This window comes from Solea solea, chromosome 5, assembly GCF_958295425.1.
Source record: "Solea solea chromosome 5, fSolSol10.1, whole genome shotgun sequence".
In the NCBI taxonomy this organism is placed as follows: domain Eukaryota; kingdom Metazoa; phylum Chordata; class Actinopteri; order Pleuronectiformes; family Soleidae; genus Solea; species Solea solea.
The window spans coordinates 4588477-4613168 of NC_081138.1; the positions used below are offsets into that span (position 1 = coordinate 4588477).

Below are 24692 nucleotides of genomic sequence, written 5' to 3' on the forward strand. Positions count from 1 at the left end.
TAGTATTTAAAGAGGTCCAAAAATGTGTTTGCCAAATAACAGAAACCTTTAAAGTTTAATGTCCAGAATATGATTTCCTCATTTTTAGCTTCTTCTTCGTTTTTTTTTCCCCCCTCACAAGCTAAAAACAAACAAAGTGGCACTGAGTGGAGGAGACTGTCAGCTGAAAAGGATCATGAACATTTCTTCATGTACACTTTTACCCCCAACTTGCAGAAAATGTCACTATCAGGGCTAAACGCCTGTTTTCACATCCTTAATCCATCAGTGTTCACCTTCCAGGAGAGGGGACACACGCGAGTGGATGTTTTATTCGAAAAAGCCCCGATAGATAATAAAAAGGTCACATTCAAACATCTTTTCAGCTCTAGCGAGAGTGAAACCGGGCAGGTCGTTACTGTAGGATTCAGTGATACGCCAGTGTTAAGCTACAGTGAACTTCAAAGCTAATTTTTGATATCAGTCATTGATTATTATTTTATTTTTTTTCATTTTTTTGAGTGTCGAGAGTGAGCATAAGCTTGAGATCCATGTCCAGAGATGCATCCAGGCCTTATCAGAGGGGTTTAGTCCCATCTATAGCTTTATAGTTACAAAATTAACTACATTATTGGGCGTGACGATAGCAAATTAAGTAAAAGAGATAGGAGAAATTGTGATTTAAACTAAAGAATTACCAACTAGTAGTAGTATTTAACTGTAATTGATTTAATTCTATGGCTAAATCAATTAATGATATCGTTTTAAAGCTTTTAAAAGCCCCTGCAGTCACAGGACTGGACACCTCCTTAGGTGGACGTTTTTATTTTCCAGCCCCAGCAAAAATCACTTGCAAAGATATGTATGTGTTTTTTTTTGTCGTTGTTTTTTTGTGCGTGCGCACGACATGATGCTCACGCTTCCTGATCACGGTAAAACCCTGCGTTCATATACACTTGGAACAAACACAAAAGAAATGGATACAGTTTTTGGACTCTTCTAATTGGATATAAGCTGCAAGGTACTCCTGCATCTGTATGTGGCATTAATGTACAATACGTTTGTCATCATGATTGTCTTTTTGTGTGTCAGATGTCCAGTCCCCCGCCCCCCCCCCCCCCACACGACTACCATAGACCACTCTCCACACACACACACACCCCCTCGCTCACACTAGCTACCTCCTGTGACCATACAGCTAACCACCAGGAGAGGTTGGCCTGGACTTTGAAACCGGGCTGAAAGCAGACAAGGACGTGCATATTCAAAATTTAAAAAACAAAAAGGAACTGTCGCTGGAATCGTGATCGATGATCCCACTGGAATTCACCGACACGTCGCGTATAAAACCTGCATCTTACCAAACTGACACATTGACTCAAACATAACATGCCATTTGTTGTCCAAAACCAATAAAACAAAACAAAAAAAAAAGCACAGACCAAAGTACTCCTGCATTGCCATAGTAGGCTTTGACTCAGTGTGTATTGACAGACCAGAAATAATAAGGTTAGACCTCGGCGACCGCAGTTAACCAAAGTGTCTGGAATACTCCGAGCACAAGAGTGAAGAGCACGCTCAGTAGACTGGGCTGAGTTTGAAAAATGTGTAGAAATCCCGTTCAAGCAATCAAAGCGCTTGTTGTCTACGTATTGAATGGAGCCTCTGGAAAAACAATGGAGGCCTCTCTCCCTCACAAAAGCCTACTGATTGCGTGTTCTTACAATTACAAAGCCTTGCAGAGATAAAAAAAAAAAAAAATGTAAAAAAATGAATGCATGGTGTGAGTGTTTGTGTGTGTGTTTGAATTTTGGTGTGTGATTTTGTAAAAAAAAAATCCTTTTTCTTTGTGTCTCTACAAACTACTTGAAAACCTTCAGAGCTTTAATGAAACATCCCAGATCGATTCACACAGTGTGTAGCGTCGTCGGCGCGTTTCAGCGACAGTTTCCCTCTTTTGCACCTCCTTGTCTGCACGCCGGCCCCCAGACTAACCTTAACTAAGCCAAACCCAATAAACCACATGACCAAAATATAACCAAAAGCTACAACTTCCTCCTTTAGAGTCCACTTCACTGAAAGGGTGATTCTTTCCCACCTGGGCCCTGTGTTTCAAAATCTGGGTGTGTCAATAACAACATTGTACGTTATGTCCGCTAAATAATGCTAGTTTTTGCCAATAAATGGCTGAAGTTGTTATCCTGCTCTCTTACGTTTGTTTGCTGCAACAACTCGCAGAATTACATTTTGAGCCATTTATTGGCAAAAACTAGCATTTTTTGGACAAAACCATAGACCGTATACATACGGAAGTTCCCAAACTGACACATATTGGACAATACCAGTCGCCGATCACACTGGTGTCCACTTTGGAACATAATTAACATTATTAACTCTTCAGGATAATGTTTTCTCATGTTGTCCAAGACTTTAATTCAAATGGAACTCCTTTTTGCAACCACCACGGTGGCTAAGTGCTACTTTCATCCTACTTCCTGAGCTCCACTTATCAAGACTACATTCATTTTAATATACACTCAGCACCTGGCAGCCGAAACTGATCCACCGGGCCCGGGTTGAAGAATTCCCCTTTAAGGTTTCTGTCACACAACAGTCTGAAAACTGTCCTTCACTAAGATTCTCCCTCCTTCCGTGTTCTGTTCAGCTGTGACGATATTATTGATGGCAAACTCACAAGGGCTCTGCTGTTGTTCGTACCGCGTAAGGGTCTCCAGACACTCCTCATCAGCCACTTTTGTTTGTTTATTTGATTTTATGTACATGATGTGGGCAAAAAAACGCATGTTTAGAAAAAAGGTTTTTGGCATTTGTCCCCTCCCGCCCCTGAACCGGTAACCCTACCAATGAAGTCTCAAGCCTCTGACGATGCGATGGTAGTGACACGTCCGTCCTGTGATACAGGCACTGAAGAACAGCTACAGTCGAAAGCTACAGTGGATTTAGCACTAGTTTCCCAAAAGCCATGGCTCAGGATGGCCTCGTTTTTAAACCTTTACATGAACAGGAAGAAAAAGAAAAAAAAAAAAAAAAAAGGTTTATGGTTTTATATGTGTAGGGAATCATTCTATACTGTATTGTGCAATACGTTATTACAGAAGAAGACACGTTTCTGTCGGGAAGGTTGGCGCTTTGAAGATCTTTCTCCTTTTGACTTTATTTCTCCTCTTCAGAAAGTCCTGTTGCCGTTTTTAGATGAAGTAAACTGTGCCAGAAGAATTCAATTCTGATTTGTATTTATTTCTTGCATGCTTTCCTCCCTGTTGCTAATACCGCTCTTTAACTGTTCGCTCTGTTGGATGTGTGAAGCTGTAAAACATTCTAATTCAGGTTATTGTCTGTGTTGAACAATGTAACAGTGTAATTAAAACATGAAATTAAGTATTCATTACCCTTGTTGCTTTTATTCTTAAGATTCCGCCACAATATTCTGTTTTTAAAAGAAATACAGGGGCAGACCACACAAAGAAATGGGTTGACTCAAGTATTAGTACTTGAAGTGGGCCAGTAATGTCCAGTACACAGTACCTGGCACTTCTTAATTGTACTATTTGGAAGAGTATCATCTCCAAAGCTGCACTACTGTTTGCTTCTAGTGTCTAAAACCTTTGTTCTCAAACTGTGGTACGTGTACTGCCAGTGGTACGCAAGCTTCCTCTGGAAAATCAAGATGAATGAAGTTACCATATATGGTTCCTTGTCCGTCTAGGGTAAAACATCTTCATCCTGAAGAACATATAAACTTTAAGGAACACAGTTAGGGAACCCTAACCTGCAGCTGATTGTTACGTAGCCTTCGCTGATTGGCTGAGAGAAGTCACATGATTTTCCAACCTCACTGGGCTGCATAGCGATGCTATTTTGGATATGAAAATGTGCTTTTGGTCACTTTTCTTTCTTTTCTTTTTTAATTCTAGTGAAAAGAAAATCAATTGGTGACTTGTGGACTAAAATGTGTAGGAAATGCACAAGAATTTAATGAATATTTAGATAATATAGACTAATAATGTGACTTCTCCAGTCCCAGAGTCACTTAACCTCTGTAGCTTCAATTTGACATCGTGGGTCAGGATCCATAACACTCTCAAACGAAAGATATTGTGTATGCAAGTTCTTTATCACACTGCCATTACTTATTTAACAGAGCAATCATATTACATTACATCATATTATATTATCTTATATTATCTTTTTAAAACATTTGCTTATCTTTGCAAAAACAACAATTTCATCCAGAATTCAGAGCCTTTATTCTGAAAAGAAATGTGAACTGATTCAAAACGATTCTGTTGCTGGAATTACAACAATTAACTGACATATGTTTAGTTTGAAAAGTAAGAAGAAAACACTGCTGTTGAAATGGATATCCAATTTCAGAAAGTAATGTCCGTAAAATAACGATCAGCATATGTTAGCCTCAAAGAAGAAGTCAGTCTAGAAATTGAAATAACACACAATAATTGCAAACAATGCAAAAAGGGAAAATATAGTTTGTTAAATCACATTATATTATATTATATTATATTATATTACATATGAACAACAGTGTACTTGGGTTAAGGCCTGTACATGCAGAATTTAACGGAAGAAATAAACTCCTGTGAAGACCTCAAAGGGAATGACAACATTTCTGCATTAACCACACCCACTTCAAATTTCTGGCCAAAACACACAATAGTTGTCGGACACCACACAAGAAAAAAGTTCAGCTCAGATGACGTGTTAAGAACAAGAGAACACAGTTCTTTGTTATTGTGGTTCGATGTGTTACGTACAGGCCTTTAGTTTTTTTTGATGTTTCCAATGACCTTAGTATCCAACAATAACAGCAACAGCTGTTCTGCATTATTTTTAAATTGTTCATAAAAATCACAGAAATATCGCAGTAAAATGCAATCTCTCCCTGGATAACAAGAGCCTGTCAAACATGCACACGGATAACTCAATAAAGAGGGTTTTCAAAATTGTTGTACGTTTATTTTTGACTGATTCGACTTCCTGAGGATGTGCAGTTTTCATATTTGATACTTAATTAGCGCTAACGATCCATCTTGACAGGATTTAGCAGGAAAGGCACATGTGTTACTGATCAGGTTAATGGCGGCTTTGTTCAGCGCATGTAAGTCGGAACAGTGTGACAGTGAACCAGTATGAACCCTAAAAACCATGGAAGCTAAATGGAACTCAGCCATCGTTAAATTAAAAATTTTACACGTGTGATTTCCCTACTGTTACTGCTATCAAAATGGCTGCCATGCACGTGGCCCAAAGACCCCGGCTTCTGATTGGTTGGTTGGCGAATTATGTTGCCTGTGCCAGATAAAAGGTTTAGCCATAGCTAAGGAGCATGGAGAATAAATTAGTATTTGACCATGCTTTTATTTTGTAATCCAGTTTCACAGTTTTTGGTGAAGCATGCGCCATATGTTCTGAGACTATAGATCTCCAGTAGCTATTGTTAGGCAAACAAGTTAACACCATTTTGGCAAGGAATATACACAGTACTGCATATAAATAACAATATTTATAACGTTAACGATTGTTTTTACTCTTCTTACTGATGTAAAAGTGCATGTACGAAAAGCTTTACTGTATTTTAAGACACACAGACATTGTTAAAACATTTATTTTATTTGACAAACGTATGGGCACGATCGTTGTAAGTTAAGTTTGCACTAAACTGCTGACCAAGAAGCTAAGTCACTAAGTCTTATACGCTCAATTTTTATAGCAGTAATGCCATCCTCAGGATCTTTGATGAAATTAACAAGTTTGTAAGAAAATTGAGGTCTGGAATAATGTCTGCTTTGGTTGTAGTCTGTGGTGTAGTCTACGTGATACGCATGTATACGGCGTATGCCCACTACGAAAGGATTGCCAGGATCGCCATATTATATAAAAATAATAAATAAAATACTAATTGATACGTATCAACTCCGTTTTCCGACAGAAATTGCACTCAAGTGGAGATGATGTTGTTTTCATTAAAATTATAATAACATTTTTTGTAGGTTATTGCGCTGCTGTTCTGGCAACCCATGCTGGTTTGAGAGTATGACGGGGAGAAAGTGGTCTGGACTCTACATTTTATCCCTTTTTTAGCACAGTTCAGAATCAAGGAGAAATGAAAAGGAAGCAAGGGACACTTATTGGGTTGTTTTCACTTTTTCACTTTAGAAGAAAACACCCACTACAGTAGACCACACTACACCACTGGTTTCCATACTCATGAAAAGCACCCACGGGTTGTTTTTTTCCCCTTAAAAATCCCATATATTTAGTCTGTCAGGTTCTGTGATTGTTTGTATTGTTGTTTTGTTTTTTGTCTCTGTCTTTGTGAATTTAAAGTGCACATTGAGCTATGTAAGCTTGAAACGGTCTTTTTTCAGAAGGGGGGTACATGGGGTATCAAAGGGGGCCAGTCTGGGACCCTTCGTGCAGCAGATGCGGCACTGGCGCAGACACCCTCCTCCTTGTTCTCCTCCTCTTTCTCCAGCGTCCGTCACGTGCGCCGCACTGTCAATCAAACCCCCGCGCCATGACACGCATTCACAGGTGATATCTATTAGCTTACCTCACGTCCCATCAGGTGTCGCGTCTGTACACCATTAAACGCTTTCCGTCCTGTTTGGAGATATTTTTGAGGGGGAGGGTTTTCGCCGAGGTGCAGTGTTCGCGCTGCAGATGCCATGTTGGAGCAGTGAGCATGGCGGACAATCATCTGGAGTACGGCTACCTGGAGGAGGGCGAGTGTGTCGGGGAGCATTTCACCGAGGACCCGGTGAGTTTCGTGAAGTGTCGGTGCAGCAGGGGCCGATAAAGATGCCGTAGCGTTGCCCCGTTGTGTTTGTTAGTACGCATGTCAGCAGCAAGGTGAGGTTTGTCACGTTGCTGCAACAAACGTGAGGAAACAACAGTGTGGAGGAGATAAACGACGACATCACTGAGCCTCGTCCCGCAGTGACATGTTCAACATGGAGGCTGTCCGGCTCCCTCCCGTGTCCGCTTTTCCACGGTTTAATACTGAGCTGTGGCGTGAGTGTGAAATTATACAGTGTGTTTGTATGCACAGTAATCACAGATTAAAAAAAACCCTCCTTCTACCATGAAATCTTAGTGACAGGGCCGGTGCTAACCATTGTGCTGCCCATGGCAAGATGGGAATATGGTGTCTGTACCTTAAAAGCATTACCACAGTGTGTTGTTTTTTTTTCTTTAAAAAGACAGTGTTTGCACTACTACACTAATTCAGCACTTCTGGCTGCTAAATCATCACGGTATTAATATTAATCAGTCTGTATTGATTGTCACGAGGGCTGCAACTAATGGTGCGTTCCATTTGTAGTGGGAAGTCAGATTTCCATCTCGGAGCAACCTGACAGAATTCCAAGATGGCCGGCGTTGTACAGACACTGCTACTTTCACCACTAATGGCACTAATGTTCTATTTGTTTCACAGTAAATCAGTTGTACACATAGTACTGTTCAATTTCAATTTATGTTGCTACACGTGTTTCTGTGTGTGCTAAAATAAACAAACATGTAGAGTGTTATCGACTGGCTAGCCCAGGGTAGGGCTGGGCGATATGGACCAAAACTGAAATTGCGATATTTTTTGTTCAAAATGGCGATATTATAATGATATTTTGAACAAAACGGGTTAGCTCGCTAGCTCACCGGTTGGCCGCTCACCTGACAGCTGAGAGCTGAAACCGCTGATAGCTGAAACCCGGCAAACCCGTGTGTACAACAGAGACCAGCGCCTCGGTGTCGGACATGGTAAACAACGAGTCGCTGATGTGTTTTTAAGTCCACTTGGAGCCGAAATCTGCGGCTAACCGCTGAACGGCTAACAGCTGGTGCCGTTAAACACTAGCGTCAACAAACAGGCATTACGCCACCAGTAGTAACAAAGATGGTTAAGAAAAATGTATCGTAAAGTACAAATTTTATTCTACATTATTCTTTTTCTGCTCACTCTCCACCTGCACCGTGTCCGCCACGTTTTCGTTCAAATGTCCGTTGTGATGTGTAGCGTGGGTGGGAGAACACTACGTAGTGCGTACATGAGAGGGCTGTGATTGTGCAGCTGAACTATGCTTGTAGGCTCAGAGAGAAGCGGTCAGCTTTATTAAATAGCGTTCGCAAGGCAACATCAAAATAATATACCGGTATAGCGATATTCTCTCAACTACATATCTCTTTCAGAAACATACCGGTATAACACTTACTACTACTAACATCATCATGTGGTTATTGTTTACTAAAACAATCCACAACTCGAATAACCTTGAAACCTCAAGTTCAAATTACAGTCTAAAAGTGTAACCGACTGTTTGACTTGGTTACCAAGTCCAGCAGATGGTGCTGTTTGAGTGCAGGTTGGCCTTCAGCTATGCCCTTTATTCATCAAAAGAAAACAGTGCTTTGACAGCGGAGGACACAAACTATCTAAACTCCTCTTGAGCAGTGTGTTAAAGTATTTCGTGTTCTACACCACGGAGTTAGCGGCAGATTTGGGGATGCTGTACATCCATGGTTCTCAAACTGTGGTACTTGAGCTTCCTCTGGCGGCACTTGGAGGAAAATCAGAAATACTGTTCTACTGTGTATATACTGCAGAATTTTGTCCGAATCATTTTGAAACGAATAACACAAATGTATCTCGTGCTTAGCTGGTCTCTATTTGTGTGTCAGGAGCTGGCGGCAATTAAGGCCCGGGTTCACGAGCTGGAGATGGAAGAGGAGTCGGGGAGACTACACGACGACGACGAGCGATGTGACGTGTCCGAGATGCAGCTACTGACCAGTACCCCCCGTCCTGGTGAGACACCGCCTCATTGTTTTGTTTTTGTGTCGCGTCAGCGTTTCGGGTAAATCCACATTCTGAACCCCAGAAGTCTTCAGCCAGGTGTGTGGCAACTGAGCCTATAGGCAGGTGTGATGACTGCCTTACTTTTTCCATCTGGTCAAACCAGTGTTCACATGTGTCTCATCACTGCCCAATGAGGTGAAGCAGTTCTGCCTGTGGCTATTTTCTGCCTTTGTGTCTCTCCTCCTCCTCCATTGCACTCATCCCTTCCCATATTTTTTTGCTTCCTCCTCAATTTTGAGATGCACTGTCAATAATGCAAGAAATGGACATTTTGGACAAAGTGACCACCCAGTATGTTGACATGACAAAAACATTTGAATTACTGAGTAAGCTCTACTAAAACACAATTAAGGGTTTTAGTCACACCTCAAATTATAAGTAATTTAGTTTCTTATTTGGGAGTTTAATAAGTATTGTACATAAGTACATGTTCAACTTGACCCAATGTGGTCTATGGGACACCTGGTATTAACATGTGTGATGTCTCCTGTGTCCACATCTGATCACTCTGCGATCAGTCATCCCCCCTTATGTTGCCACCTCTGTGCACTGGCATATCCACAACAATTTTAGCCACACATGAAGTTGCACAATTTTTTTTTGGACTCTTTGCTTTCGAAGCGGGGGAAAAGTCATCAGTTTTTGTGGGTGGAGTGGAGGGCATCAGGAGACCAGATTGAACAGAAGTGTAAATGCGATACGTCTTTGAGGTGGTTTGGCAGATCGGGTAACAATTTGTGTCTGTACACCTGTATTTACAATTGGTCAGGCGCTATCTGATTGCAATCTGATGACAAAACGCATTTTAATGCCAGGTGTATAGGGGCCCTATGTGCTCTACGCATGTTCCGTAGTTCAGGCGGCCCTGAACTTTTAACCCAGAAATAATAGAAGAAGCTGGTACACAGAATCAGGAAACGATGATAAAAACATGGCAAGTTCAAGACTTTTCATACTTGATTGAATTTATGCTCCGTCACCTTAAAAGTAATGCATAGAAAGACACAAAATGGCACTCGAAGTGGTCCCAATTAGCTGCCAGCGTAAGTCGTCATGGTCCACAACCATAGCTTGACTTGACTACATAGAAACATAATTGCTCTTCCTGTTCATTTGACCTGGAGTAACCTTTTTGTGTGTACATTCTTTCATCCTGCACAGGCCCTTTCTACAACATGACTCCTGAAGAGAGAATAGATGCAGACAACCGATCGGTGTATGTAGGAAATGTAAGACGTGTTTGATTGTATATTATTTACATCACATGTTGCATTACATGTCATTTAGCGAAGCGCTTTTTTACAATATTTTACATATTAAGCATGTTTTTCATGGCTCTGACCTAACGCACTGTCCCAACAAATCCCAGGTAGACTATGGAGCGACTGCAGATGAGTTGGAAATCCATTTCAACGGCTGTGGACCCGTGAACAGAGTCACCATCCTGTGTGACCGCTTCTCTGGCCATCCCAAAGGGTGAGTTGCACTGTAGTGTAGTGCAAAAATCAAATCAATGTTTGTTTGTTTTTTTATTTCCATGGCAAATGTGAACTTCAAATTGCAAAATGGCCCATAGTAACACCTTTAAATGTAACTGTGATTACACAACAAATGTACATATTAAATAAACATAACTGAATTACAGTCAACAGCCCTTTTTGTACATATTTGTTGAATCATACTTATAACTTTTTTGAATATTATCATGGTCACATCTCGTCTTGTTTGTGTTGCGCCGCTGGGAACGGATATTAATATCGTACACACACTGTGGACACATAAGGTGCTAATTATTAATTGATTTTACCTGCCATAACCCAGTGTTCTGGATTCTGATTGAACATTAATGAGTGATTTAAAAAAACGTGTCACCTGCTGCCACCCCCCCCTTCTCACACACACACCTCTCCTCCATCACCACTTGGCAACAATGGAGACCTATGATTTATTTTTTTATTTTTTTATTTTTTTATTTTTTTAGACAGTTGCAGAACTTTGTGGAGTTCATGTGGATAAAATGGTGACTCGTCGGGGTGTCACGATCTTGATTGTTAATTTGAATATTGATCGAAACGACGTCAGGATCTTACTGGCTATTGTTAATAAATGATTTAAATTTGACAATAAGGCCTTTGCGTGGTACATTGCAAACAAATGATGGACATTATATCACTCATGTAGACAATTGAAATGGGAATTAAAAATTAAAGTGAGTTATCATGACGTAAAACCAATGATCCTAGACGATAGTGACCAGACTGGACACTTCTACAGTAAAATAGCATTTTTCTCTCCTCCCCCCTTTTCACAGCTTTGCTTACATCGAGTTTTCTGATAGAGACTCCGTGCAGAGTGCCATTGGTTTGCATGAGACCTTGTTCAGAGGGAGAGTCCTTAAGGTGAGTCACATCACACTACATGATGAAAACATGACTTATGACTTATACCAGACTTGAGGATACATGGAGATGGTCGGTAGAGATGAGGGCTGTATTATTAACTGAGCTTTTTACGGCTCAGGGTCAAAAGTTGCAAAAAAATAACCTGTAACCAGTTGGGCACTAATGATTTGTTACCCTAAAATGCACCTTTTTAAACTTTTTATCAGTAGCCAGGTCATGTTTTTAATGTAGTAAAGTAAATCTTTTGAGTTCTGATGCTAACTGAAGGCTACATCAGTTCTCCAACACACATGGAAGAGAAGGGTGAGCTGCCAAATGAAACTTTCTCAGTAAATTTACACACTGTACCTTGAAGTGAGGGTCATTTTAAAAAACAAATGAGTCCCAGCACCTTTTTATGTCCGTCATGAAAATGTTAGCCTCGCTCCGTTTCTTTACAAGACCAGTCTCTAAGAATTAGTGACATCTTAAGTGCATCAGTTAACTACGGTGGCCTTCAAATGCCAGAAGGGATGTAAACATTTTCACAACCTTCTCTCACTCACCTTCAATGAGAGCCATTTTTCCTTCATTTGTGTAGTAAGCTTTGGCTTTAAAAACATGGCAGCCTCTGAGAAGCAAAGCCCTTGCATAAAGTACCTACAAAAGGCTTATTCTTATGCTATTGCCATCATGTTTTCGCAACACCATCTGCGTGAACACAGCATTAGGCTACAAAAACCAAACGATTATACACTTTAACAAATCTAAATACGACAGCCTGTTGAATTTCTGCCAATAAACCCTCCTAAATGTTACACAGTGGACCTATTTTAAAATAAATCAATAAATCATCCCAAAGAAAACACTTAAAAAACACATAAAAGTTTCCTTTGGTTTGCAGGTAATGCCAAAAAGGACCAATATGCCAGGCATCAGCACCACAGACAGGGGAGGACACTCCAGAGGAGGAGGAGGACACTCCAGAGGCAGAGGTAGAGGTTATCGCCCCCCCAGGTATCAGAGCAGCTCGCGAGGCCGATTCCGATACCAGTCGACCAGGCCGCAACATCAAACGCCCCACCCTTATTACGGAGGCCCGACAGTGGGGAAGAGACAGTGGGGGCACATGGACTACCACGAACAGATGCCTAAACGTTATCCATGTCTTCTGCTCATCACGCCGCCATCCGAGGAGTTGGGGGAAGCGTCGAGTGGACAACACTACGCCCAACAGCGCTAACACTACCCACAGTCTACATCCCGAGTGGGTGAATGGAAATAATTTTAACAATTGTTTCTAGGCGTTACTGAGTGGAGTGTGCGTGTGTGTATATGTACAGAATGGGGAAGTTTCACCCATGCATCAGTCTTGAGTTAGACACAATGTAAAGAACAAGGGCTTGGGAGCACAGATTGTTGGCATTATAAGCTTAAGTTGCTGTGGATGCATGGACAGACCTCAAATCATGATGCCGTTGCATTTCTTGATGTTTTTACAAACTGAATGTTTAGTGTCGCTGCTTGCAATGTTAAGTATCACGCCTTCGTATGTATAACTTTTTTTTTTCTTTGGCTATGTTAAGTGAATAAATAAAACAAATATCTGGTATTCCATTGTTGTAAAAATGACACACAGTGATGTGCAACAGTTAAGTTTTTATTAGTTATGCATTTTAAAATTAAAGGCAACATGTAAACAAAAGTTCAGTATTATGTACAGTGGACAATAGGATGTTCATGAGTAGAAACGGACATCATCCAGTTTGGACCATCATCGCCGACACTATTCCATCAAAGGCCCTGAAGAACAAATGGTTAAATAATGGTGATTAAAAATCTTAAAACAAACCCTTAAAAAGATTTCAAAAGACTTGACTCACTTGGACTGAATGGTGTCCCCAGGATTGTGGAAGGGGTTGCACATCACATCAGTAAATGAGTTGTGTAATTTTCTGAACATCTGGAAAAGAATGATCACAAGTTAAATGGTAAATTACTCTGAATCAAATCGGGGCTTTAAACCCATTTACATACACAGTAACTGTAATGACATTAAAAAAGCTTAGTGCACTTAAATCATTACAAAGTGAACCAAGTGTGTGGAGGACTCTACTAATTTGAGTTTGTGAGCATGTGTGCGTTGTGAACAGATGTAACTTACACTTCTTATTTCATTGTCCCTCAACGATGTGTTTGAAGAGTCCACAACAATGACGAATTTCACCTTGGAGTTCGTTACATACCCATATCTAGTTCACCAGTCAAGAATGGAAGACGGTAGTTGTTTCCTATCTGTATTAGTACATACAAAGGCAGTGTCACAAATAAACATAACTCTGGTTTCTGAATAGCATTAATATCTATTCCAATTTTGGATGATGGGTGAAATCGACTGTATTCCGGCTGAAATAAGTTGTATACATTCAGATAATTGCTTGTTTTATTATTTTGAGTCTTGTAGCTCCTATTTCCAGGTATTGTTATGGTGTTCTCTCCCTACAGGTTTGTCAAAATATGGGAGTAAGAGTGAGGAAAAAATGCTTTTGAATCTGGTATTGAGGGATTTTGCCATATTTCACTGACTTAAATAATAAATACACACAGAAAACAAAGGATACACTTTATAGTCTTCAGTGGGATAGAGCAGACCCAGGTACAGCTCTCTCTGGTCTCCCAGTGATTTGCCCACGGCTGAGATCTTCTCCTCCACCACATCCAGAGAGGTGTGTACTGTGTAGTGAAACTTCAGCTCATTTTGAGTGGGCACACTGCGAATGTACAGCGGGTAGTTCTGGGGGTGGGAAAGAATGCAGAAAGACAACAGAACGCTCAGTTATAATGAAACACATCCATTGAATCCTCATAAATACAGCGGATGTTGACAGGAGCCTGTCCTCAATAAATGCTAATGCTGTTAGCTCCCTCGGTGCATTTCATGCTGCTGAACTCTCTGACAGCCAGACAAACACGAAAGCTGTTGCCGATTCCATTCTAAGAAGGTGTTAAATACATTTGACGTCACAAAACGCAGTGTAGATAAGACCTCAGATATTTAAAAGCAATAAACATTACCTCTTTCGCGATTACTGCTATGCACACCGCCATGTTACTTTTCCTCCTCTGAGCTGTCAGACGCGGTCACGTGATGCGTTGCGTTCAAACACAGTTGGATAAGTCATAACAGGGTTCAGTTTCTCGTTTATCTATAGAACTTTACGTGATTAAAAACGTTTAATATCTATTATCCGCTAAACCCTTTTATGTTTTGTTAGGAACGTAGTTAGGAACGTGGTTATTGTTAATGAAGAAACTCTGTTCAGCGCGAAGTAAAATCTAACAGAAGTTCGTGAATGCACCAAAAGTCGAGGAACAAACTTTAATGTGTTTTCCCTTTAACGACGTTATCATGCGTTGTAATTGTTCGGCAGTACTATTTTGACGTAATAAAAAAATACATAAATGAAATGAATCCGAATTGAGTCAAGCGGACACACCGCAAAACCTGCTGCACTCTGTATGCGCAAACGTTGAGCCTACGACCCGCACGAAGACAAACAAACCACTTCCTTGAAGCAGTGGCTCGTCTCATGTGACTGAGTGAAGTGGCTCTCTGCTGCGAGGGATGGCTGCTCTAACTTTGCTCCTGCTGACTGCAATAATATGTAGTTCGCTGACTGAAAACCCGTCAAATGTTTCGCCTCCAAACATCATCATCATGCTCATGGACGACGTGAGTAATTTTCGCTTTTTAGACCAACACACTAAAGAAAAAGTTCACTGGCTCAGTAGTGAATTATGAATATTAATATTTTCTCCTTCCTGAAACAGTATTCATATTCTCATCATGTCTGTGTCCTTGGAGTAGTAGCTGTTAATCTTTCAAAGCCTTTTTTAATACATGTAAGTGTGTGGGTGTAGAGTATGTGTGGTCCTGCTCATTATATGTATATGCTGGATTAGTTAATAATCTGGTTTTTGCCCTTCAGATGGGTTGGGGGGATTTGGGGGTGTTTGGCCAGCCTTCTAAAGAAACCCCTAACCTGGACGCCATGGCTGCTGAGGGAATGCTATTTCCAAACTTCTACGCTGCCAACCCTCTCTGTTCCCCATGTAAGTCAGCAATATTCCCTGATTTATACCTCTGTCACCTCTGTTTAGATTCAATTCTAACATCATTAGTTGTTTTTTTGAGAACCTTCAGCTCAAAACTGAAGCTGGTTTTCCAGCATTTCATGTAAAAGTCAAAATGAACTTTTAACATCGATCAGTATTTTATTACAGAGTAAAAACAAAACATTTGCACTTTATTAACACTGTAGTATACACAAGTAACACCAATGAATCAGAAATACAGCAGTTTGCGTCAATACCCTTTCTATATCCCTGCATAGAAACAAGTAAGGGACAATGTTGTTGACGTACACGTTCAGGCTTAGGTCATAAAAGAATATCCAAATCTTTGATGATCCCCAGGAGCACCATCAAGTCTATCATAACCAAATGGAAAGAACTTGGCACATCAGCACCCACCAAAACTCACGGACCAGGCAAGGAGGGCAACAATAAGCCGTAACGCTCCATAGAGTTGGGCTTTTTGGCAGAGTGGCCAGAAGAAAGTCATTACTTTCAGCAAAAAAAAAAACAAAAATGGCACATTTTGAGTTTGCCTAAAGGTGCACTGGTGCACTGGTGCAATTTTTCAGACTCTGACTTTTCAGCAAAGAAAACTCTATGTCTGACGCAAACCCAAAACCCAACTGGTCAGAGTTGAGGGAAAGATGGATGGTGCTAAATACAGGGATGTTCTTCAGCAAAACCTGTAGCACTCGTGCGTGATTTGAGGCTCTAGGATGGAGGTTCTCCTTCCAGCAGGACAGTGACCCCCAAAACACGCTGCTAAAGCAACAACTTGAGTGGTTTAAGGGGAAACATGTAAATGTGTTGGAATGGCCTCGTCAAAGCCCAGACCTCAATCCAATAGAACATCTGTGGTCGGACTTAAAGATTGCTATTCACAAAGCACAAAACTTGAAGGAGTTGGAGCAGTTTTGCAAGGAGGAATGGGCAATGGTCCTATTTGTTGTGTTGTCTTCTAATTTCACAAAGTATCTCACAATATCGCAATAATATCACCTTGTGGTGTCTCTGGCAATTCCCGCGCCTGACGGTTACCACTTGATCCGGACTCAGTCTCTCATTTCAAGTCTTTATTTTATTTTATTTCATTTGTTTATTTTGTCATTTTATCCACAGCCAGAGCTGCACTTCTCACCGGCAGGCTGCCTGTCAGAAACGGCTTCTACACCACTAATGCCCACGCCCGCAACGGTACTCCCTCAGCACACATACACACATATTGACACCAATCGTTCACTAGCTATTAAATAACTAATTCTTTTTTTCTTCTTTTTTTTTGATAGCATACACACCCCAGGAGATAGTCGGAGGAATCCCCGAGGATGAGATTCTGTTACCCCAGATGCTGAAAAAGAGTGGATATGTCAGCAAGATAGTTGGCAAGTGGTGAGCTCTTTATCTTTGGTCTTTATTCCATTTCTTTAGGAGCCAGATTTGTTTTTGTGTTTTTTTAAATAAACACTTTTTCCAGGACTTTAGGTTGCTCTGTAATAATCTCACAGCTGAAAATCCCAAATTTGAATCGGAATGCATCGTGAATGCGGCTCCTGTGCTTCAGGGGGCGACTCCACGTCAGATAACATTTGTCCTAATGATTTAATGATGTTAAATTTAGTCAATTATGTTCCCATTTAGAGCAAAAAAGACAATAAATTCCACCTCATACGAGTGGGCACAGGTGTGATTTTTTTGACCATAATGTAACAGCTTTGGAGTCATTGTGAGGGTTAAAGGGGAATTCTGGTATATTTTGAGGTCCTATGTTTATAAATGTGGGTGTGTCTATGTGAATAGTACTTGCAAAAAGTTTCATAATTGGTCGAGTAGATCGCCTCGATATTATATAAAAAAAAATTTTTTTCTATATATATAAATATATATATATATATATATATATATATATAACTATATTGCAATAACGTGATAAAATCATGTCGTGGGGTCTCTGGGGATTCCTAACTCCTACCAGTGACCACTTGATCCTTGACTCCTTGTACCTTGTAGTGTCTGAATACTGTTTTCTTTGTTGCCCCAGGCATTTGGGCCACAGACCACAGTACCTTCCTCTGGAAAATGGCTTTGATGAATGGTTCGGCGCACCAAACTGCCACTTTGGCCCTTACAGGAGCAACCACTCACGCCCCAACATCCCCGTCTACAACAATTCAGAGATGGTCGGCAGGTAGTGTCACACTCAAGCACTCGCAGCAGACACAAAAGAAAATCATCTTCTCTCCCTGTGACTCAGTGGAATACTTTGGCTGTCTGTTCAAGTGTCTTCCCTCCTCTTCCTCTCTCTGTACCAGCTGTGCTTGTGTATTCCATTTTCCGCCCATTTGTTTTTCCCCCAAAACTGCCATATGTGTATTCAGGGTCATTGAAACTGGCAGCCGGGCGTGTTTTTCGCTTAGCCATGGGTTTAATCAGCGCTGCATACCTGGGCCCTGGACACACACACACACACACACACGTAGACACATATACACACAGGCATACGCACGCCCTCAAGAGACGGCAGGTTGCGTTGGCTGTGTGCGAGGACACCTGGAGGCAGCGAGGCATATGAAAAGAGAGAGACGCCTGTCACCGCTTCTGTGTTCGCCGTGTCACGCTTCAGCGGCACCTCATAAAAGTTCCCTCTGCTCAGCTCTGCTGAGACTTCCACCGTTGTATGTCGCTCACCGAATGCCTTCCTCAAACACAATCCGCGGGAGAGACGCGCGCTTCCGTTGTCCTAATGATATCGTCTGCGGCGGGGTTGTTTTGATCAACGTGGAGCGAGATTGTAAAGCCCCCGATGATACAATCGTGCCATTGTGGAAGAAGAAGTAGAGGAGAAAGGACATGGCACAGACACAGCAGCCATTCAGACCAAGGTTTATTGAGTGACTCATGTCAACGCACTTGTTTTTCAGATACTATGAGGAGTTTGTGATTGACAGGGAGACGGGAGAGTCCAACTTCACGCAGATGCTTTTGAAGGTAAGTTGAGGCTCACTGCTTCTTTTTTCCAGAACTCCAGGAGGAGAGTCTTTCAAGTGTTGTCGATCCCCCAGTGCATTTACGTCCGAGTCAGACTATATTCGAGCTAGTCTTAATCGGACTATACCTGGATAATGAGATTCATAGTCCGACTACTCCTGCCTGCGTACGCTTAGTCGGATTGGAGTCGGACTTGGCGTTCTGCACATGCGCCAACATTTCTTGGACCCGGAAGTAGATGGAGACGACTGCAGTGCTGTTGCCCCGGAAATCGTGGGCAATGATCTCACCGGTCACTATTTGTTTATATGACGTAAAGGTCAACTGGATACTGATTTAATACGCAATAGCTTATAGAGATACAGTGCCACCTACGGAGGCGGACTTGGAGTCGGGTTGATGAGGTTACTCCGGATTTCCGAGTTTAGGGGGCTTACCATAATATAATTAATATAGTAATAATATATTAATATCTTATGGCATATAATTTGTGCATATTAAAAAAACAAATAACCTTTAAAATAATCCTGCCTTAATCAGTTGAAAAGTCCCAATGCAGCCAGTGCTCGAATCACAAGTACTGGAAACTGGGGCTTCAGTCTGACTACTACAACGTTAGTTACACCCAGTATATTTTCAATATTTCCTTCCATAAATCAAATAAATAAAGAAAGAATATTATTATTTTATTGTCAAAAACATTCAAAACATCAAGTAACCAAACGAAAGCATGATTTTGGGCCTTTTCACGAGCACAAACGCAGCGCGTTCACTTTTTGCACACTCTCGCTCACCGATCACCTTCGTTGCCTAGCACTATAAGTACACTGTGCCCGTTCATAGACACATCACTGTCTACACACTATATTTTATATATATAGTATATAGTATATATATATTTTTATATGTGTATAAGTTTTCTTTTGAATCTTCTTTTGAATTATCTGTGTTACTAGTAAATTAATATATTGGAATATTGGATTATTCTCTCCAATATAATCCAACAGCAACCAGTGCAGCCTCCATTAAAGGGCTGTTTCACACATGGGCAAGTAAAGAATAAACTTAAATCATCATGATGTTGCTGTGTTTGTTTAATTCCCATTCTATTACAGAGTTGGAGTTTTTTTTTTAAATTAATTTCATTTTTTCAGATCTTTTACTCATGAAAACTTGACAGAAACAGAACGCTTTTATTTTTTTGGACGGAAGTGACTTAAATGTCAACTTTCTGTCAATTTATTAATTTTTTATTCCAATCCCAACCCTCTGTTGGGATTGGATGACACATTTATCTATGGAAATAAGTAAAATACTGTGTATTCTTTTTGGTGAAGTGGCCCTTTAATGATTGCACAGTTAAATTAGACTCATTTCAAACAACAACAGGAAAGTGTAACCTTGTAATGTATCAGTGTCCCTAATAAACAGGCACCTGAGTGTACCACACACACACACACACACAAACAAACATGGGCCCAGCCATTTTTAGCACTTTTTGACCACTGTAAATTGGCATTTCATAAAAAAAAAAAAAACATAGATTAGAGGGAATAATAAATTGCTAACTCAGACACTTTGCAGGTGACAACATCAATGTGGGCTTAAGGGTTTAAGGGGGGGGGGGTAGTGAGGTTTGCCAGTGGTTATGTGATGATTATGAGAAAGTGAGACTTTCTACAGCTTAACCACAGTTACAGGAAGGTCTTCATCTCGTACAGTGTCACACTGAGGCTCAGCGACTTTGACATCTTCCTCTTCTGGGTATCTGACGCCTTTGTGACGAACGTTTTTGACATGCCTTCATCGACGCCCGCTTCGGGTCCTTTTTTTTACGTGCGAAATGTGATATTTTAAAGAGAATTGTCGTCTGACGTCTGTATTGAAAGTGTCTCACCTCTTGCAGGAAGGTCTTGAATTCATACAGCGTCAGACTAAGGCTCAGCGACCCTTCTTCCTCTACTGGGCAGCCGACTCCACTCACGCCCCTGTCTACGCCTCCAAAGGCTTCCTAGGAAAAAGCCAGCGAGGCCGGTAAACGACATCCCGCCTTACTGACTCTGTTATACACACACAGTTCACCCTGATGAGGTTATACATTGAATATTGAATATTATTTTCCATGGCTGCTCACTGCAGGTATGGAGATGTGGTGATGGAGCTGGACGACAGTGTGGGTCAGATCCTGTCCTCGCTGCGCACTCTGGGAATTGAGAATAACACCTTTGTCTTCTTCACGTCAGACAACGGAGCGGCTTTAACATCTGGCCCACACGAAAGTAGGTACATTCACACTTACACTCTACAGTATAAAGCACTTTACAGTCATAACTGCTGCTTATTCCTCAGGTGGCAGCAATGGGCCGTTCCTCTGCGGGAAGGAGACTACTTTTGAGGGCGGCATGAGGGAGCCTGCCATCGCCTGGTGGCCTGGACGCATCACTAAAGCCACGGTAAGTTAGAATAACTCAGCGATTCAAAGGTTGTCACAAATAAATCCTACAGAAATATGCAAAAAAACAATCACTTGCTGAATCCCTGACATCTTCCAGAGCCAGGTTTGTATTGTCTCTCCCCTGAATTTGTGATGCCAAGCAAGAGCAGCGCGGGGGGGGGGTATTTTTATTTTTAAAAAACGTTTTTCATTTCAAATGCTTATCAACAGCTACCAGAAGATGAAATATGCTCTATAAGGCAGTGTACAATTCTGGGGATCAGAGTGAGAGTAAGGAAATAATTGTAGAGGTCGATGGATAAGGGTTTTTTTCTGTGGCCAGTTCCACTGTCGACCTTTAGAATGGAGTGCAGGCGATGGTTGATATATGATGGCAATTTTATATCAACCATCAACCACTTTTTTTCTCTCTCTCCATCTGATACAATAGAACAGTTTATTAACAGCAAATGTTGTACATTAACCTAAATAAACATTTCTTTCTTACTTACCAGGCAAAACACCTTGATATATTTAATTAGGGTTGGTTTGACTCGCATTGTAACATCTTCTTCTTCTTATTATGGCTGAGGCAAATTTGAGGGACTAAACATGCCAGAACACACTTCAGTCGTGGTGAAAATGTACGCGTGAAAGTGGTGAGTGGGTGTGGTAAATTGGAAATGGGAGGGGCAAGTGAAATTGGGAAAAAAAAAAGTACTTATGGTCCATCTCGGGACTCTGCATGTTGTGTCTGCACTGCAGTTTTTGTATGAACTTCAAATCATCAGAAAACCAAACTTTTGTGTAAACTGACAACGTTGAGATGCACTGTTGTTGTTTTTTTGTTATTTAATATATGTATGGTTTATTGTGACCCATTAACAGGTTATTTTGACTACGTTCAGTTTCTGAAACCCAGAAACAAGATAAACCGTGCGATCTTGGCCACACAGTGTGAGGGCATCTGTCTTTTCCCCCCAGTTTCCTCAAATATTTTTTGGGCAGGAATTAATACCCCAACTCTCTGTCTCTCTCTATATTTTCCCAAAAACCCCCCACCCACCCACCCACAACGCGATCCCCTAAGCCCATGCGTTCTGCAAATGACTTTTAATTGTATTAGGGGCAGCTGTGACACGGGGCTGTGACGCAGAGGGATTTGGTGGAGGAGCGAGCGGAGGCTGCAGTCTGCAGTAAGCCTTGCCCCTGGCTCATCTCACAGGCGTGTGCTGGGGCCTGATAGCGCAGCAGAATAACGCGGGAGAGGGGGATTGGGAGCGTCTTAAGCGGCTAATCTGTTTGTGTGTTTGCTTAGGTTGGATTGAGCTGTAATGAGGACTTCAGTATCTGAATATGCCAGGCGCTCAGGATAAAGGAGCGGGAGGAGTGGAGGGGGGGGTAGGGAAGAAGTAAAGGGGGCTGCTAGGGTTTAGAAGAGAGAAAAAAAGGAGGAGGAGTGTTGAAGACGCTGGCACTGGCATGGGCGCTGTTGAGTTTGCAGGGCTTTGCTGCACCTGTGCCACATCTATCTATCGAAAGTGTGTAGAACATGAGTGTTTTTGATCCTACGTCCCCCACATAGATGCGAGGGGGATATACTGTATGTAAACTATGGACAACAGCAACCTCGTGCATTTCAAACAGTGACTGAGGAGCACGAGTTGCCAATATTTCTGGAGCATGAAAGCACACACGGATCCGCTCTTAAATTCAGCATTACACTGTCGTCATGCTCACACACACACACAGACACACATACCTCACTTCCCCACTGTCTGCTCTGTTCTTTTATAAACACCGAACCCATTTAAATGATTTTTTTCATGTCGGCAACAGGCTGAGTTTGGAAGTGAAAGTGTGGCTGTTTGAGGCGACAGTCACTACTCGTGAAGTGTGACTTCCCTTTAATGAAACAATTCATGGCAGGTTCAGGGACTTTAAATAAAATGTTATATTAAGTTTTTAGCAGTTATTTTTGGAAAATAAATGCACATTTTTACTTTATCTTTTGTTTTAGTAGTATAAACAAGCGGCTATGTTCACCTATATATTTTATTTGTTTTATTTATCTCTTTTAAATAACTTTATAAATAAAGTTGGGTTGGATTGGATTGCAAAAACAAAAAAGAAAAGGGGGGGGGGGCTCCAACAGCCAATCTTACACAGCACCACTTCCTATCAAACCTGGCTTTCAAAATAAGAGACACAACTTTCTGTGCAAACCTTTTGCCGCAATATGTGGCAATAAAAGTAGCTTGCAGTCATTACTCTTATTAAACTAAACGCATGTTATTATTTTCTCTTTTGTTTTAGTCATAGTTTTTTATGATATCTTTCATTCTACTAGTTAACTCTATGTTATATTTATTTTTTTGTAGTCATTCCACAGCTGAACAATGTCATTTTATGAGTTAATGTATTATATTTCATACATATAGCTGCTTTAAATTGCATTATATTATGATAACTGTCATAAAAAAGTAAAAAAAAACCTTAACCAACCGACTGGCTTTCAAGGTCAGTGGCAGAAACATAATATAAAGACACCACAGAATAATCGCGCGTGTGTTTGTGAATGCAGCTGTGGCTTGGCTGCGAGGACAACGATCTATAGATCCTCCCCTCAAGCATCTCTGGGGTTGTAGTGACAAAGCTGCTTAGTTGGAGCTACTGTACTGTGCGGCTGTGGATTTATCACAGCCCTGTGCTGTGTGGTAGGGAGGACACCCCCCAGACACAGGGTTGCCCCCTCTCTTATTTTGTAGTCCTCTGAAATCTGTGTTGATCTGTGCATTGAAAAGTCCATAAGCTTTTGCAGTGAAATAATGGAGACAATGAAACAGCCATGCAGGCCTTTGTTGAGCAGGTTTATCGCACCAACTGAGAAAAGAACAATATCATGGTGTTAAGATGAGGGGGCATATTTGGGCGGTGGGGATTGGAGAACAATTTCACTATTTTGGGGGCTTTTTCTGTGGAAGCATCAATGAAACCTAGCTGAGGATCAAACTGAGTATCAGAATGTGGAAGAAAGTTGATTTAAGCGACGAAAAAGAGCAAATATCCAATGAGCAGCAGCTCTCTGGGAAGAAATGCCTTGTTGATGTTTGAGGTCTGAGGAGAATGGCCTTGAACAGTGTTTATCATGTGTGTTAGAGCAGGGAAACATCTAAAACATGCAGGACTGGGGTTTCCCGAGGACCGGGATTGGGAAACTAGAACGTACAATACAATACAATACAATACAAATTTGTTTCGAGCGATGATCCAGTCTGCGAAACGATTCATTTTGCACCAGAGATCGCTTAGAAGCTGCCCTCAAAGAGGCTTGACCGGCCCGTTTACCACAGCATCTGTGATGCTTCTTCTCAGGGGCCGCCTGACAGGAGCAGAGGGTTTTTTTGTCCATCATGATCAAACTCTACTATATTCTTTTGGCGATCCTAGACAGTGCAGAATGGACGTTAGAACACAAACCAGATGAGCTACAGCAGCAGAAGACCACACCGGGTGCACCTCCTGCCACTTTATTGGTTGTCCTGTGTACCTAATAAAGTGGCCAGTGTAGATGACCCATGTGAAGCTGCTGGAAAACTGCTGTTGTGCAGTCCTTTTTAATAGGATTGTCTACCGGAATGAAGGAGCACGGGTGGTCTTAGCACAGGTGCGGATTCAGCATTCCTCCACTGCCCGAGGGCTGCGAGGAGGATGAGGCTGCGAGGAGGATGAGGGGCGGTGGCTGCAGGAACAAAGGCGCCCGAGGTGGGTGGGGTTGTCGGCCCCTGCAATGTTGTCGAGTGTCACGGTCCCTTTTGTTGGTGTTTTATCAGGCAACAGACACACGGGCGGAGTGGCAGGGACAGGGATAGAAGCGCTGCCT

At 41.5% G+C, this 24692-nt stretch overlaps 3 protein-coding genes across 4 annotated transcripts in view; 2 read left to right on the forward strand and 1 right to left on the reverse strand.

Annotated features, from left to right (window-relative positions):
• The first annotated feature begins 6483 nt into the window (after positions 1 to 6483).
• pabpn1l (PABPN1 like, cytoplasmic) lies at positions 6484 to 12865 on the forward strand. 2 transcript variants are annotated; one of them, XM_058629749.1, is made up of 6 exons: positions 6484 to 6778; positions 8698 to 8821; positions 10034 to 10101; positions 10242 to 10348; positions 11184 to 11271; positions 12158 to 12865. In XM_058629749.1, the coding sequence occupies exons 1-6, from the start codon at positions 6704 to 6706 to the stop codon at positions 12494 to 12496; spliced, it is 801 nt and encodes a 266-aa protein (XP_058485732.1). In that variant the 5' UTR covers positions 6484 to 6703; the 3' UTR covers positions 12497 to 12865. The 2 variants fall into 2 exon arrangements, with proteins under 2 accessions (XP_058485732.1, XP_058485731.1); XM_058629748.1 differs by having other exon boundaries at positions 6485 to 6778; positions 8695 to 8821.
• A 27-nt stretch (positions 12866 to 12892) lies between these two features.
• trappc2l (trafficking protein particle complex subunit 2L) lies at positions 12893 to 14488 on the reverse strand. The gene is made up of 5 exons (XM_058629752.1): positions 14329 to 14488; positions 13875 to 14047; positions 13418 to 13505; positions 13137 to 13216; positions 12893 to 13056 (listed from the first exon to the last, which is right to left on the reverse strand). The coding sequence occupies exons 1-5, from the start codon at positions 14359 to 14361 to the stop codon at positions 13011 to 13013; spliced, it is 420 nt and encodes a 139-aa protein (XP_058485735.1). The 5' UTR covers positions 14362 to 14488; the 3' UTR covers positions 12893 to 13010.
• Positions 14489 to 14792: 304 nt separating this feature from the next.
• galns (galactosamine (N-acetyl)-6-sulfatase) overlaps positions 14793 to 24692 on the forward strand; it is a 31224-nt gene continuing 21324 nt past the window's right edge. Inside the window, exons 1-9 of the mRNA XM_058629747.1 lie at positions 14793 to 14986; positions 15243 to 15366; positions 16510 to 16584; positions 16677 to 16779; positions 17429 to 17575; positions 18309 to 18375; positions 20282 to 20409; positions 20515 to 20654; positions 20725 to 20828. Of these exons, the coding sequence (XP_058485730.1) occupies positions 14879 to 14986; positions 15243 to 15366; positions 16510 to 16584; positions 16677 to 16779; positions 17429 to 17575; positions 18309 to 18375; positions 20282 to 20409; positions 20515 to 20654; positions 20725 to 20828 (996 nt within the window). The 5' untranslated portion in view covers positions 14793 to 14878. The remainder of the gene's footprint in view (positions 14987 to 15242; positions 15367 to 16509; positions 16585 to 16676; positions 16780 to 17428; positions 17576 to 18308; positions 18376 to 20281; positions 20410 to 20514; positions 20655 to 20724; positions 20829 to 24692) is intronic.